General features: G+C 41.8%; 1 protein-coding gene across 4 annotated transcripts; it reads left to right on the top strand.

Annotated features, from left to right (window-relative positions):
• Positions 1–1,091: 1,091 nt before the first annotated feature.
• Positions 1,092–10,450, top strand: relb (RELB proto-oncogene, NF-kB subunit). 4 transcript variants are annotated; one of them, XM_086164687.1, is made up of 11 exons: positions 1,092–1,305; positions 1,460–1,480; positions 2,316–2,536; positions 5,318–5,650; positions 6,326–6,492; positions 6,589–6,680; positions 6,778–6,909; positions 7,001–7,105; positions 8,375–8,590; positions 8,699–8,770; positions 9,075–10,450. In XM_086164687.1, the coding sequence occupies exons 1-11, from the start codon at positions 1,281–1,283 to the stop codon at positions 9,506–9,508; spliced, it is 1,818 nt and encodes a 605-aa protein (XP_086020813.1). In that variant the 5' UTR covers positions 1,092–1,280; the 3' UTR covers positions 9,509–10,450. The 4 variants fall into 4 exon arrangements, with proteins under 4 accessions (XP_086020813.1, XP_086020811.1, XP_086020814.1 ...); XM_086164685.1 differs by having other exon boundaries at positions 1,093–1,305; positions 9,072–10,450; XM_086164688.1 differs by lacking the exons at positions 1,092–1,305; positions 1,460–1,480; positions 2,316–2,536 and adding an exon at positions 3,565–3,641 and having other exon boundaries at positions 9,072–10,450.
• The last annotated feature ends 5,496 nt before the right edge of the window (positions 10,451–15,946 follow it).

The raw sequence follows: 15,946 nt of genomic DNA, 5'->3' as shown, positions 1-15,946 counted from the left end.
CCTGCAGGCATCTCGTTGCATCGTCACTTGCACCCAAAGGGCTTGTGAGCATTTAAACCCCGTACCCTCAAATTGCAGCTGTCATTGATCTACGACCACCCCTGCCAGCTATCCTCAGCTGGTAAAAGTATCATTATCTGCTTAGACGCTCGCAATAAGACCGTGCACACCGTCATAATTTGTTCGATTACTGTATTTCAACCGAAGCATCTCTCAAAAACATCTCAACGTGCCAAAGTTGTCTGCCGCAATTCCAAGTCTTCTCAATGTCGATGTAATCAGATTCATGAATCTGCTTTTGTAAATCTCATTTGGAAGCAGGACCTGCCAGTTTGTGATCTCTGACCTCCACAGCCGCCAGGGCCCAAGTCGACTATTTATTGTTTCACCATAAACCGGCTTCGACTGGGAACACCTACGAAGGATTCAAGATGATCTCCGCGGATCATCTGCACAGATCCCCGTATTTAACTTTTGCTTATTTTCTGATATTCCTCTGGTTTACTGTAAGTGCCCAGGTTTTCACTTTCCTTTTCCGTTCTCCAGCTTATTTGCCATGTCGCCAGAGGGCGTATCATCTGTCCTTGAAAACTCCAGTTACCAACTAAGCTGTCAGTTTAGGGGAAATTACTGAAGAGTGTGATACCAGCGGCAGACACTGAGGAGGAAACATTCATGACAAAAAAAAAGACAAAAACCCTCTCTCCCGGCTCCGTGTTGGGACGGGGAGCTGCAGCCGGATGATGCAACCAGGAGAAATATGAAAGACGTCATGATGTTGGGAAAAGCTGGCTTAAGATCAGAAGCAGGTTATGAATTCCTGACTGAAAGTTTAATACTTTAAACTTATTATTTAATCCCTGAACGGACTGAAACCCTGTTAAGCAACTCCATTTAGTCACACTTTCCGACTTACTTGAGATGGGGAAGAAAGCGCATTCTCCGAGGATGTTGAATATTGAAATTGGGTAAAGGTACCTGCGGCGGGTAGGGGGGCGGGGCTACGCGATGACGTAGAGGGGATTTCCATCTCCGCGCGACCAATCAGAGCGAAGCCACTGCGGAAACGCAAGCACAGGAAACTTCACTTCATTGAGCACTTTCGGCTTCGACGCAGCGCCGAAGCACACGTCGGTTTTCTCTCGGCAGTCACCTCCCGGCCCGGTGGCCCCGCTCTCCGAAGAAGGGAGGGAATTTGACAGAAAAGAAAGAGAGGTCCTTTTTGGGGTTCTCGACGCATCCCCGACCGGTGTTTATGGTCCTGAAGGAGCCCCCATGACATGGACGTTTTCAACGGTACCGCTGGTGAGCCTTTGCTTTGCTAGCCGTGTGTTTGTGTGTTGACATCATCGCCATGTGATTTGTAAGAGCAGATCGAGCCAACACCCATCATCCACTCGTAGCTTCTCCACCCTCTTTGTACGCCTCACCGACTGTTTACTTTCTGTCTGTCCCGCAGAGCGAGGCCCCTCGGACTTCGGTGAGTTGACACCCACGTCTCGGTCGATGCGTCCTTGAGATACATCCGGGTAACGGGGCGTGATGTGCGTGACCCGAGGCGACCCCGAGCAGGAGGGGACGGTCCTCCAGGGTTTCCTCATCTTCATCTTCATCTTCAAATTCTCCTGATTTGTGACAGGAAGAGAGAAAGAAAACATCATGGGCTCTTTCTGTTAACGGTTCAGTCCTGTCTCTCTTTGCTTTCAAAGGATTTCAGTGGATGAGATTTAAATAAATGAAACCACGTGAGACAGTAGTTCTGGCTCACGTGATGTACAAGAGGTACATTTTGCAGCACGAAAATAATATCAAAAGTCTGTCATCGTTTTCATTTATTTATATTGTCTAAAAGAAGGCTAATTATCCTAAGAGTTGGGAAATAAGCAATGACAAATGGGTCATTTTCTTTGATAAGGGGAAGTGGATGTCGCCCAGTCTAGACTTGAGTAAATAGCCGTTCTCACCACACAGACCCTCTTCTTACCCTCCGCAAAGTTCCAACAACACAGTTTTTGTGAGACCCTTTAACATTCAAACAAGAGGACCTGAGAGAAAACACAACCCCCCTCTTTCCTTCCCTGGCAGAAACATTGCAGAGGTGTTTAGATTGAATAGCAATGGTTAAACAAACATTTTCCGAGGCCTGTGTACTCAGTACACACTGACCATGCAACACTGAGTTCAAAACGTTTTGAGAGTATAGAAATAACCAGGAAGGAATGCGAGTGTCTGCGGCAGAAACCTACTCGGGTCTTGAATGCTTGAGCGCTTCTGATCAACCTTCTTGTTTCACATCCTCGATATTTCATCCGCAGACCTTATTCAAGAGATTATCATGGAGTATGGGGACCATTCAAGCGCCACCCTCCCGCAGCCGCCGCCTCCTCCCGCAGACCTACGCTGCCAGACGCACAGCCAGAACCACCGGATGCTGCGACAGAGCTCCACATCTTCCTCCTCGTCCTCATGCTCTTCATCCTCCTCGTCCTCACCGTCATCTCAGCCGGTGCTTGTGTCAAGAGGCACTGCATGCCAGGTGAGGGGTGTTTCTAAAACAGCGGGGCCTGTGCCTGGTATCCATTTAGTGAGCCATGGTGTCACTCTTGTCTATTTAAGGGGCATAATGATTAAAAGCTGGCTGTCTGTATTGTAGAGCTGCTCATCCAAAGGAGAGACCACTTCCTTTTGACATCAGACTGTATTTTCATGTTGAGTCAGGGAAAACCGTCGTCTCTGAGCTTTGGCATGTCTCAGAAAATTGTTCACAATGTAGAAATAAGTCAGACTCCCATACGGCTGTTCCACCGCAGGCTCTCATCCACCTTCTTTTATTAGTATTTTATCATTTGGTCTGTCCTTGTGTCTGAACATGAACAAGTTGTTTCCTTGAGGGAATTTTTATTAATTGATAGATGAAAAATTTGTGGATTTTGTTGTTCCAAATGCCACCCGACAAATCCAAACATTCTTTTGAATAAATCACAACATGATCACAATTTCATACATATGACTCCAACATGAAATGATACCAAAAAAGCTGAATGTTGTAAAAGTTGTATCGAAAAGCTGAATTTTTATATGATTTTGTCATATTCTGCAAAACACTCATCTTTTAAAACACCTACATGAAACTTTTATTCCAGCACCTTTTAAAATCGGCACCACATACAGTGTCATTAAGAGGCAGGGAAAACATAGAGGTTTGAGCTTTTGGCAACAATTATTGTCATTTTTCATGAGGGAATTAATCAGTGATGATCAAACAATCACAAGCTGCATGCCTGATGTTTACAGTACTCCAGTACACTTACAAAAAGTCCTTGACTCAGTTCTCAGGAATTGACTGGCAAAAAACATCTTCCAGCCTCCCCCCATCTTACAGACTTCATGGGCCACTAAAAGCTGCTGCCAGGATTTTGGTTCACTTTTAGGCAGAGAAAGCAGCTAAAACTGTTGATCCAAACTTTTATATGAAGGTTAATTGCGGTTATAGTATTTCTTCTTCTTTTTGCGTAGCACAAAGCTGTGAGGCAGTTCTAAGCAAGCACGTGGTTGAAGAGTGACGAGAGCACTCATCCTGTAATTTGATAAGACCGCAGTGAAGCTGACATCTGCGCGGACGGTGTAGGACACATGAAAACGTGCGTTTATCTCAAGGCGCGATTGTACTAACATCACCAGTGTGTGTTTAAATGTATAATTATAGTTTACGGAAAGGCAAACCCACCCACGGATCATAAGTCTCTGTAGGTGGAGGCTGAGATGGAGGAAAGAGGAAGGGGGAGGAGGAGCAGCACATAGAAATTCTGTAATCTGACTCCTACTTTCATTTTGCCTTCTCTCTGTTTACTGGCCGTACCCGCCAGGGGTGAAAAGGTTGCATTGTTCAGCCGGCACCGTTTCTCCAATTGGTCGGCCTTCGTTCTGTTTCCTGTTCGTAGCCTCGATCTGCTGAGCTTTTGTTTGGCCGCCGAGTTTTATAGCAAAGTGGTACGTCTGGACTCACGCTGGTCGGCACACAGCGGCGCTTTGACATCAGACATCTGTGGCTCGACAGGACTTTGCGAAAACCGGATCCCAGACTTCTTTGCTCCTTGACAGTGAGGAAGGGGCTATCAACTTCTTCTTTGCTTCTTTGTTCTCGTCAGGTTTGATAACTTATCTGTTGAATTAGTACTCTAAAGATAGACCAATTCAAAACATATGTGTAATTGAGACGTCTACAGCTCATACGTTTCATTTTTTCAACCATATGGAAGCGATTTGTGCAGACATTAATCACAGATGATTCTGAGAATCGCAGACAGAGAAATAAAAGCAGCAGAGAGACAAGTGTTTCAACTGTGTTTCTGAATGGAGGGTGGGAAAGTTATCAAGTTTATTAAAAAATGCAGAAGGGCAACTATGCAAGAGAAGGAATCGAAATAATGACTATAATAATTTATTTCTAATAATAGAGAGAACTTGTTTGATGGGTTACATGCTTGTTCACTTTTGGTACCACTATGATGCATCATAACATCCTCGGGCTCAACCGATGAGTCATGCGGTACGCATACAGACCTTCATGTTATTTTGTTTGTTGACGTGCGGCAACTCACTGAACTTCATACAAATGAAGACTTTGTTTAGGGTAAGTTTGCAGAAATTACCTGTTGTCTTACAGATTGGATTACTGAGGTGACTGTCTGATAATCTATATGAATTATCAGCATTTGACTCGGAGACATGTTAGGAAATGATCGTTTTATTGTATGATTTCAGATTTTGCAGATCTGTTTCACTCGTGGCGAGGACAGCCGCCTGGCTCATGCGCCGGGGGAAATGGAGAAGGGTTTTTTTTTTCCCCCTCCATTGTTCAGTTTTAATAGATGGTTATGAGTATTTCTGCCGCGCTTCAAAATCAAAACTTTAATTTTGTAGCTCGCTTGGCTAGTTAAACTTCATTTAAAATCATTTTCATTCCATGTTGTCCCAATCATATTATTTTGTCAGGAAGTGCCATCTTAAAAAAAGCTTTCCTAAAAAAAGAGTTAGGTTGACTCTGGTGGTGCGGCGGTAAGCACTTCCGCCTCGTAGCAAGAAGGTCTGTGGTTCGATTCCGACAGGAGGCCTTCGTGTGGTGTCTCCATGTTCTCCCCATTTCCGCATGGGTCTCCTCCCAATTTTCCGGTTTCCTCCCAAATTCCAAAAACATTCGAGTGAACGGTTGAACGTCTCAATGTGAAGTGTGAATGGAAGAATGAATGGATTATGTCTCTTTGGATGAATGAACGAAAGATTAAATATTTTACCTTTTCTTTCCCCTCCCCAACAGTCAAGCTGCACATTCCCCCAGTCCCTGCAGCAGGTGTGCTCCTCCAGGGACATGTCTCATCCCTCCCAGACAGCGTCCTCCCACGTCGGCCCCTCTCGCCGCAGCCAGGGCTCTTCGTGTTTGCTGGCCTTGAAGACACTCGGTGGCATTTCATCCCAGGGTCGACCGGACACGGAGCTGCTGGAACAGATTCTGGAGAAGCCCAAACTGGTGGTGGTGGAGGAGCCCAAAGAAAGGGGGATGAGGTTTCGCTATGAGTGCGAGGGGCGTTCTGCCGGAAGTATTCTGGGAGCCTCTGGATCCGAAACCAACAAGACACAGCCGGCGATAGAGGTAGAGCCATTTACCGTTTTGCTGGGGTGTGGTTTAAGACGTGGGGGGTTTCACTCGCTAACTGTCATCTCTTCATTTCATTACAACTTGCTTGGTGTTTACACTTGGAACATCATCTCGTCCAATTCGATCGAGTCAAAGGATGTGGGCACGACTGGGTTGATGAGAAAGTCCCCACAACTCCCAGCCAAGTGTGGTTTATCCCCCTGCCAGTGTGTTGACACACCCTTTTCACCTTTAAATAGGTGATGATATTGTCTCAAAGAGAACGTTGGTATTTTCAGATTCACAATTTAATCAATTTTTTTTTGCTCCCTCCCAAATTTTATTGTTTAAACACTCACTCGGCCTAATTTGCCACCAAGGCTTATATTAGCTTCAGATCAGTTGAACTTACCAGTTTCAATTTGGAGGTTTTTGCTTTTTTCCATTTGATATCTTGTTTGGTGGCATTGATTCCTTCCAACTCTCTTTACCTCTTATTGTTTATGTTGGAATATTTTCAAACTTTAGAAAATCACTGCAGGTAGATTTATAGATGTGTGTCAGTTTTTTCTTAAATATACCCAAAAGAAATGCGCTTTCTCCTGTCATTTCTGATGATACTGCCGAATCTAAAACTATGAAGCATCATGTTAGAAAAAAAATTAAATGTTGTCTTGCACTTGTTTCCAGATTCAGGGTCACATTGAACACATGAAAAAGGTCACAGTCACCGTTTCCTTGGTCACCAAAGACCCTCCGCACCGGCCGCACCCCCACTGCCTCGTGGGTAAAGACTGCCCGAATGGATCCGGGATCTGCGTGGTCACGTTCAATCCTCACACCAACCGACGCCACAGGTGTGCATTCTTCTGACACTTTCTGATACTTATTTGTTTGTCTTTGACGCCTCTAAACACGTCTGCCTTGCCATACCATGTTTATTTGCTGAACAGCTTCTCCAACCTTGGTATCCAGTGTGTGAGGAGGAAAGAGCTGGATGTTTCCCTTCAGAAAAGAAGAAGCCAAAATATTGACCCCTTTCAAAGTAAGAGTGCTTTTAACACACATTTCACAAAGCGCGATCACGTCTTTTTGAAAGGAGAATCTACCATCATGAATATGCGTGTCTGTTCGCCCACCAGCCGGACACTCGAAGGGCATCGAAGATATGGACATGAATGTAGTGCGTCTGTGTTTCCAATGTGAGCTGGAATGGGAGGACGGCAGGAAGGACTGTCTTAACCCAGTGGTGTCCAACCCCATCTACGACAAGAGTAAGAGTCAAATACACGACACTCCCAAGAACCGCTAACCTGCATCCTTAATGCCGATTCTCACTCATTTGTGTTTGCTTTCCTTTCTCAGAGGCCACGACAACGTCCCAGTTGAAAATCAGTCAGCTGAACCAGTACACAGGATCCTGCTTCGGGAAGGCCGAGATCTACATGCTGTGTGACAAAGTGCAGAAAGGTTAGAGACCTGCCGTTTTCATCGCCGCTGTTTTCTAAAAATGCCGCAATAGAGGGATTCCAGATAATGCACAGCGTGAGCGTTCAACTGCACATTCACTTTAAGAGGTTGGGTGTCCCCAAGTTGAACCGGAGCTCTCAAATGATGATGAATATAAGTTGTATTTGGGAGGAGATCCGTCATCGGCGCATCACTTTGAAGAAGAATCTACCCGTCTCATGTGCTGATGTCAGCATACGAACTGCCACTGGACGTTTGGCAGCTCATCAAGTACGGCGCTCGGTCACCGTCAAACCCGAACAGCTTAAACTGTAACTTAAGAAAAACCTTCAGTATAAATAGTGTAAAGTGAGAAGCGTTTTGAAAATCGACGTCCTCCTCTGATTGGAGGAGCGGCTGCTCCCTGCTTTCTCTCCACCGACCAGAGAAAGCTGTTCGCCTCCACGTTCTTGCCCCTTTGTGTGTGTGACTGCACGAGTCACCGGGGTTGGTCGAAGCCGTCACGCTGATTCACGCCTGCGGGTCGTATTCAGATATTTACCTTCAAATATGTTATTTTGATCCGGATGAATCAACCGCTGCACCGATAAAGGGACATTGGTTTTCAACGGCGAAAAAGCGGTTTGGGATTTAGTTCCTCTTTCTGCTCATGCAGCATCCAGCCGAGTGCTGACCGCGGTCAGGAAGGCTCATGTGACTCCTCTCACTTCAAAATGTTTGCTCTACAATAATTAACCCAACATGGGCGTTTGTGCACAGTAAAGACTTATATCTGGGATCTTATTTCTCAAATATATTTCCTCGGCGGTACCGTAGGTGAATACTCTGAACTGGTTTCAGAAGGGATTAAATCTGCAAAATCTTTGGCCTAAATGATGTCATGTCTTAAATCAACCCCGGAAGTTGGCGCCGCTTTCTTTTCAGGTTTTGCAGTTGGATGTGTTTCTCTTAATAACTTTTCAGTGTCCTCTTAGTTTTCCTGGTCTTTTTCACAGCATCTGTCTTGTACAGCTGTACTGTTTTCCTTCTGCCTAAAGCCATACAGAGGTGGGCCTATTACGCAACATTAGAACTTGAGCTGAAGCAAAGAATTAAGCAACGGCACATACTTTCCTTGTCCTGTGCAACAGAAAATCACGGGTGGTAAATGTGCTCCTTCGTGCTTTTTGTAGCACGATAATAATAAAAAATAAAAATAAAAAAAGGCAATGATCCTTTTCTCTCTTGACCGTTTTCAAGTCAATTCACGCAACTCTGCACGATTCACAGATGACATCGAGATCATCTTCAGGCGAGGCTCGTGGAAGGCAAACGGCGAGTTTGCCCAGACTGACGTGCACCGGCAGATCGCCATCGTCTTCAAGACACCGCCGTACCAGGACCAGAACATCACAGAGGCGGTGGAGGTCAGCATGACCCTGCGCCGTCTCTCGGACCAGATGGAAAGCGAGCCGGTGACTTTCACGTACCTGCCGCACAACACCGGTCAGTACCGGCACAGAATGGCAGTCATCAAGTACATGAGGATGATAAGCATGTAGTCGTACACAAAACGAGATCAATTTATTGATGACAGAACCTAATCAATTTCAGATCCGTATGAGGTGAAGAGGAAGAGAAAGATAAAGTCTGACATCAGCTTTGTGGAGAAGCCGTGTATGACGGGTGAGGTTTTTATGTTGCTTTCTGTCAAACCCAGAGCTTCACTGGCTACATGATTTTAAACACTGTGAAATGATAATTATCATGTGGGCAGTCCGAGGTCCTGGGATTTTGCTTTGTGCTTGTGTGAACGGAGCGTTAGCATAGTTAAAATTTTTGATTTGCTACTAAAATCAGTAGAAACCTTGGCCCACGAATAAAATCCATGTTAGCCTCTCCACTGTGAGAGTGGATTGTCGTTTTATCTTGGAGTATTTCCGGCAGGTATTTTATCCCTCGGTAACAAAGCGTGTCTTACCCACAGCAGAGTGCGCTCCGGCAGCCGAGCAGCCCTTCCACTTCCCGCAGGCTCAGACTGTGATGTCACCAGACGAGAGGTTACTCGCCGCCCCGTCTGCGGCCCCTGTGCTGGAGGAGATGAATTACAGCGAAGCCCAGGACCCTAACATCATCAACGACCAGATTTTTAATCAGCTGCTCGAAACGCCCCAATTTTGGGACTTCCTCGCCGACCCCATCATCACCTCGGCGATGTCCTCCGGCTTCGAGCCGGTGCCCGACCCCAACGCCTCCTTTCTCAACATGGATGTGAATCACAACTTTGGCTTGTACAATCAGGACTTCTCCCATTACAGCGACAGGCAGTTCAACATGCTCGTCAACGAGAACCAGACTCTGCAGTCGGAGACTCAGGACTGCTCCTCCAACATGGTCCAGGTGAAGAAAGAGGAGGACCTATGAGGACGGGTTCAGCTGAATGGAAAAGCAAAGAGAAGGGGTGGTTGAGGCTGCTCATTTTCTAGTGGTGGGTCGGGGGAAACGTCTTGGGGTTCTTCCCGCCAAGAATTAGTCAGTACTTACCCCCCCCCCCCCACTACATAAAACAGCAGTCAACAAATTGCTGGATTTTGTGCAATGAAAGATATCCTGTGTTAGCATGTAAGCTGTAGGGCCTGTAAACAAATTCTGTCCCGTATGTATGCTAAGCTAACTTGCTAAAGGAAACAGCATTACATTACCGCGCAGTTAAAATGGCTTGAGAAGACAATTAGCCATAATCGACGTGATGTTTGACCTTTTCCGACTCAAGAGCCGAGACAGACTACGCTGAAAAGCACACGGCGTCTCCGAACCAGCCTCCATTACCAACCCACACTAGCCTTGCTGGTCGAGGCTCAAGTGAACTGTAGCAGGTGAACATTCCTTAACATTAAGTCTGAAAAGTCTACAAGCATTTATTTTAAAGCAGATTCATGAGAAGATGATATTCTGTAAGAATGAGGCCTTTATCTTGAAACGGGGCAAAGCCCTACCATGACTCTGACCTTGTACATCTGGGAGATTGAAGTATTTTTTACTACTTTGTAATTTTTTGTATTCATCCTGACCCACCAGACATTTTCTGCAGTTGCAAAGTTTAAGTCTCAGAACCAGTGTGATATATTTTAGATTTGCTGTTGGAGTTGAGTTAGAGTTACCGTGTCATTCACATCTGCAGGCTTGTTTAATATTTTACACACTTAGCCGAAATAGAAAGTTCTTCTGGTAGTATCTATGGCTACTTTGTCAGTCACTTTTGCCCTTTAGTTTCACCCTTCCTGCTAAGCATGCAGGTCTACACCCCCTTGCTGCTGCACTGTGATGTCAATTACCAGAGCAAAAGATAAAATGTGATTAATCAGATATTGCTCTCGTGTCGTAACTTTCTTCTGACCCGAGCCGATGAATCGACTGCAGAGAGAGGAAGGGGTACGTGGGAGTGACGTGACCCTCAGCTGCCCTGGCAGGAGCGCTCACTCCGCAAGATGATGGTTATGCTTCTTTGAGGCTTCAATCTATTCTTTGCTCACAGTTTATTTTATCTATATATTTACATTTGCTTTTCTCAGACATTATCAATCAGTCGCTGCCCATTTACGAGTTTCTCGGTTATGACTTTGAAAAATGATGAATCTCAAAATGAACATATCGAATGTTCCTTGAGTGGCAGGGAATGCTCTCCTATCCAACGGCGGATATTATCAAGTTACAAACAAGTAGGCAACTGAAAAGTAAGAGTGAATGCTAAGAATTTTATTACTGTCACTACAGTTGAACTGTAGTGAAATATATTTAAATGACTGCAGGGCTTTATGCTAGCCCTCACATTTTCACAAAAGTAGAGCTGTTTTTAAATAGATTTATAAACAAGTTGCTTCGTGTGCTGTTCTGCAACAGTAAGCAGCAAGTCAGAATAAATGCATCTTTTTGAATTATTAATAGAGTATGTGAACAACAAGCTTATTTTTACCCATATGGTTTTCTCTTAAAATATTGCTCTGAAATTCTCCCTCGCAAGATTCAAATTCAAATGCATCATGCTTCTCTGCATTGTCCATTCGGCTACAGAATGTCGGACCATATTGGCTTTCACATTAATTGTGATGTCACAAATCACACATAAAGACCCAGCTCTTAAAGTCAGACCCTCCACATCAATGGGGGCTCAGTGACCTGAGCTTAATACTCTGTAAATTCCCCTCAGTCCGTCTGTGACAGTGAATTTGAAACTCCACCTTCAACGCTTGGTCACTCTGGCTTGGGTGGAGCAGGTGTCACCTCCGCTCTGCTTTAAGCAAACTTGGCTAGGGGCCTCTGGGAAACTCCACACTGGGCTGGTTTCCAACTGACTTCCTGTGAAAGAGCACAGCATGCCTTAGTGCTGAGACATGCTTGGACATGTACACTCCATTAACTTCGACATATGGTCATCCTGTCTGTTGCTAAGTAGTGGGTTTTTTTCAAAGAATTCGTATGCAGCTGGATCATTTCAACAGCAACAGGAAGTATTAGTGCACTTAAGGGATTTCTTTTTGTTTTTTTAATATTCTCTTTGTATCATGCACTGGTTGAATGAACAGTTTCAGGCATGTTGGCTTGCCAAAACTTAAGATAAGAGGATAAGGTAATTTGGTATTGAGACTACATATAAACATTAAACCATTATCACATCATTATATATATAAATATATATATATATATATATATATATATATGTGTGTGTGTGTGTGTGTGTGTGTGTGTGTGTGTGTGTATATCTATATAGATATATATACGTCTATATATGTATGTGTGTATGTATATATGTAGGAATATATGTTTGCATGGTTGAATGTATGAATGTATGTGTTTGCATGTATGTATGGTTTATATGTGTAGGTGTTTATGAATGTTTGTATGTGGATATACTTTTATGTATGTAAATATGTAGGTGTGTGTGTGTGAGTGTATGTTTGAATGTATGTAAGTCGATGTAGGTGTGTTTGCATGTGTAAAAGTATGTATGTATCTTTGTTTGTTTGCATGTAAGTACGTATGTATGAATATATTTATGTATGTATGTGTGTGTTTGTTTTTATGTATATATATATGTATGTATGTATGACTGTATGTATATATTTATGTATGTATCTTTGTATGTGTGTATGTATGTATGTATGTGTATGTTTATGTATGAATGTATGTTTGTGTGAGTTGTATGTGTGTATGTATATGTATATACATGAATGTATGGGTGTTTATGTATGTATTATATATGTATGCATGTATGTTTGTGTATATGTATATGTGTGAGTGTATGGATGAATGTATATAGCCATGTATGAATGTATGTATGTGTGTGTGTGTGGTGTGTGTGTGTATGTATGCATGGCTAAATGTATGTATGTATTTATGTTTGTGTGTGAATGTATCAATGCATATATGTAACCAGGTATGTATTTATGCATGTGTGTATATGTATGCATGGATGAATGTATGTATCTATGTATGTGTTTGCATGTATGTGTATATATGAATATGTAGGTGTGTATGAATCTTTGTATGTGTATATACTTTTATGTATTTGAATATGTATCTGTGTGTTTAAATGTGAATCTATGTATGAATGTAAGTTGCTGTGTATGTATCTGTGTTTGTATGTGTAAAAGTATGTATGTATCTTTGTTTTTGTGCATGTAAGTACGTATGTATGTATGTATGTGTTTTTGTGTGCGTGTGGGTGTATGCATGTATGCTTTTATGTGTATATGTATGTATATATATGTGAGTTTGTATGTTTGCATGTGCATATGTATGTATGTGTGTTTCTGTATTTATTATGTGTGTATGTATGTATGTGCGTGCGTATGTATGCATATATGTATGTGTTTGTGTATATGTATATGTGTTAATGTATGGATGAATGTATATGCATGTATGCATCTGTGTTTGTATTTATGCATGACTAAATGTATGTATGTATATATGCATGTGTGTGACTGTATGTGTGCATAAATGTAACCAGGTATGTATGTTTATATGTTTGTATGTATGTGTATATATTTATGTATGTTTATATGTATGAATGTATATGTGTGTTTATGTGTGCATGGTTGAATGTATGTATCTATGTATGTGTTCCCATATTTGCATGTATGTATGTGTGTCTATATGTGGGTGTGTACGAATTATGTATATGTATATGGATTTATGTATGTATAAATTAGTATACATGAATGTATGTATGTATGGTTGTGTATATATACATGTACTGTGTATATATACATATATGTTTGTATTTGTGTTTTTTGTGGGTATAAATGTATGAATGTATTTATGTATGGTTATATGTCTGATGTATATATGTATATGCGTGTTTGTATATATGTAGGTATGCTGTGTAAACACATCTACTGATGCACCTGGGCACATCCTCAGTGATGTTCCTGGGATCATCGGGTGTTTCGGGTGTTTCGGGTCTTTCAACATCATACACCCTCATCCAGGTGACCCAGCCAGGGCTGATCAGGCCCCGGCTTGTGTCCAGTTGGCACGCGAGCTACCATGATTCCATGGCTCTCCTCTCTTGAGCCACAGCCATCTTGAGGCCCTCCCTGCCTCTTCGGTGGTATTGCGGATGGCTCTTCTCCTATGCTGCCCGACGATGCCCAGACAACCCAAAGCGCTGGCATAGGACCGGGCTGCAAATCCCCTGCAGCCCACTTCCACTGGAAGGCATTTTGCCCTCCATCCTGCTTGCTGGCACCCCCTGACCAGTCCCGTGTACTTGGAGAGCTTCCTCTCAAAAGCCTCTTCCAGGCGGTCTTCCCACGGGACGGTCAACTCCAACATTATCACTTGCTTGGTGGCCTCTGATACAAGGACAATGTCAGGACAGAGGGTGGTGGTTGCAATATGGCTAGGGAACTTAAGCTGTTTTCCAACGTCCACTATCAGCTGCCAGTCTCTTGCAGATATCAGGATGCCTGCTGGTGTTCTTTTAGCTGTGGCCGCCTGCTCCCCAGCCCTGACAAAGCCAATGGAGTTCTTGGCAGGGCAGAACTGCTTTGCCCATATAAATGCATATATGTATGAATGAATATAAGTACGTGTGAATGTATGTAGATGTGTATGTGTGTGTGTGTGTGTGTGTGTGTGCGCGTAAGTGAGCATGGATGAATGTATGTATGCATACATGTATGTGCATATGTATACATTTGTATGTATATATGTATGATTGTATGTATATATTTTGTATGTATGTTTGTGTGTATGTACATGTATGAATGTTTGTTTGTGGGTGTTCGTATGTATGTATGTGCATGTATCTGTATATGCATGTATGTGTGTGCATATGTATGTATATGTGTTTATGTCAGAATTATGTGTGTATGTATGCATGTGCGTATGTATGTATGTATGTCTGTATGTGTGTATGTATGTCTGTATGTATAAATGGCTAAATGTATGGTGATATGTATTTATGTATGTGTGTGAATGTATGTATGCATGTATGTAACCAGGTATGAATATATACATGTTTGTATGTATGTGTATAATTGTATGTATGTTTATTTGCATGAATGTATATGTGTGTATGTATGCATGGTTAAATGTATGTATGCATCCATGTATGTGTGTGCATGTTTGAATGTATGTATGCATATATGTATGTGTAGATGAACATATATATGTGTATATATACGTATGTATATGTTTAAATGGATGTGTTTTTGTGGGTATAAATGTATGATTGTCTTTATGTATGTTTATATTTATGATGTATATATGTCGGTGAAAATGTATATATGCATGAATGTAAGTATGTGTGAATGTATGTAGATACGCGCGTGTGTATTTATGCATGATTGAATGCCTTTATGTATACATGTGTGTGTATATGTATAGATTTGTATGCATATATGTATGTTTGTATGTATGTATATGTGTATGTATATGTAAGAATATTTGTTTGTGTGAGTTTGTTTGTATGTATGTGTATATGTATGTATGTATGTGTGTGTATGTATTTATGTATGTTCATATGTATATATATATGTATGCGTGTGTATGTATGTATGCTAGAATGTATGTAACTAGGTATGTGTTCACATGTATTTATGTGTATATATATAGGTGTGTATGAATATATGTATGTATGTATGTGTATATGGATATATGTATGTATGTATGTATGTATGTATGCATGCATGCTTGTATGTATACGGGCATGTATATATTCATGTGTGAATGTATGTATGTATGTATGTATGTATGTATATGTATATATATATGTATGTGTGTATTTATATATGAATGTATTTTTCTATTTTTGTTTATATATTTGTATTTACGTATGTATGTATGTATATATGTATGTTTGTGTGTATGTATTTATGTTGTTGTATGTTTGTATGTATTTGTGTGTATGTGTATATGAATGTATGTATTTTTATACCTATGTGTATGTGTATATGAATATATGTAGGTGTATATGTATGTATTTAAATATGTATCTATGTGTTTAAATGTGAATCTATGTATGAATGTATGTAAGTCTCTGTGTGTATGTATGTATGTGCGTGTGTATGTATGCATGTATATATGTGTTTGTGTATATGTATATGTGTTAATGTATGGATGAATGTTTATAGGCATATATGCATCTGTGTTTGTATTTATGCATGACTAAATGTATGTATGTATATTTGTATGTCTGTGTGTGACTGTATGTGTGCCTAAATGTAACCAGGTAAGTATGTTTATATGTTTGTATGTATGTGTATATATTTATGTATGTTTATATGTATGAATGTATATGTGTGTATGTATATATATAGGTATATATGCATATATGTGTGTTTATGTGTGCATGGTTGA

The sequence above is a fragment of the Fistularia commersonii genome, chromosome 18 (genome assembly GCF_037954325.1).
Source record: "Fistularia commersonii isolate RoL2024-O1a breed Wild chromosome 18, RoL_Fcom_v1.0, whole genome shotgun sequence".
Lineage (NCBI taxonomy): Eukaryota > Metazoa > Chordata > Actinopteri > Syngnathiformes > Fistulariidae > Fistularia > Fistularia commersonii.
Note: the sequence above shows the minus strand (reverse complement) of the source record. Positions and strands in the feature narration are given on the sequence as shown.

Bases quoted from the DNA above. Each gene is read 5' to 3' on its own strand.
- relb (XM_086164685.1), top strand. From the start codon at position 1,281: ATGGACGTTTTCAACGGTACCGCTG. The intron at 6,493-6,588 runs GTGTGCATTCTT...TTTGCTGAACAG, and splicing joins CACACCAACCGACGCCACAG to CTTCTCCAACCTTGGTATCC. The intron at 8,591-8,698 runs GTCAGTACCGGC...AATCAATTTCAG, and splicing joins GTACCTGCCGCACAACACCG to ATCCGTATGAGGTGAAGAGG.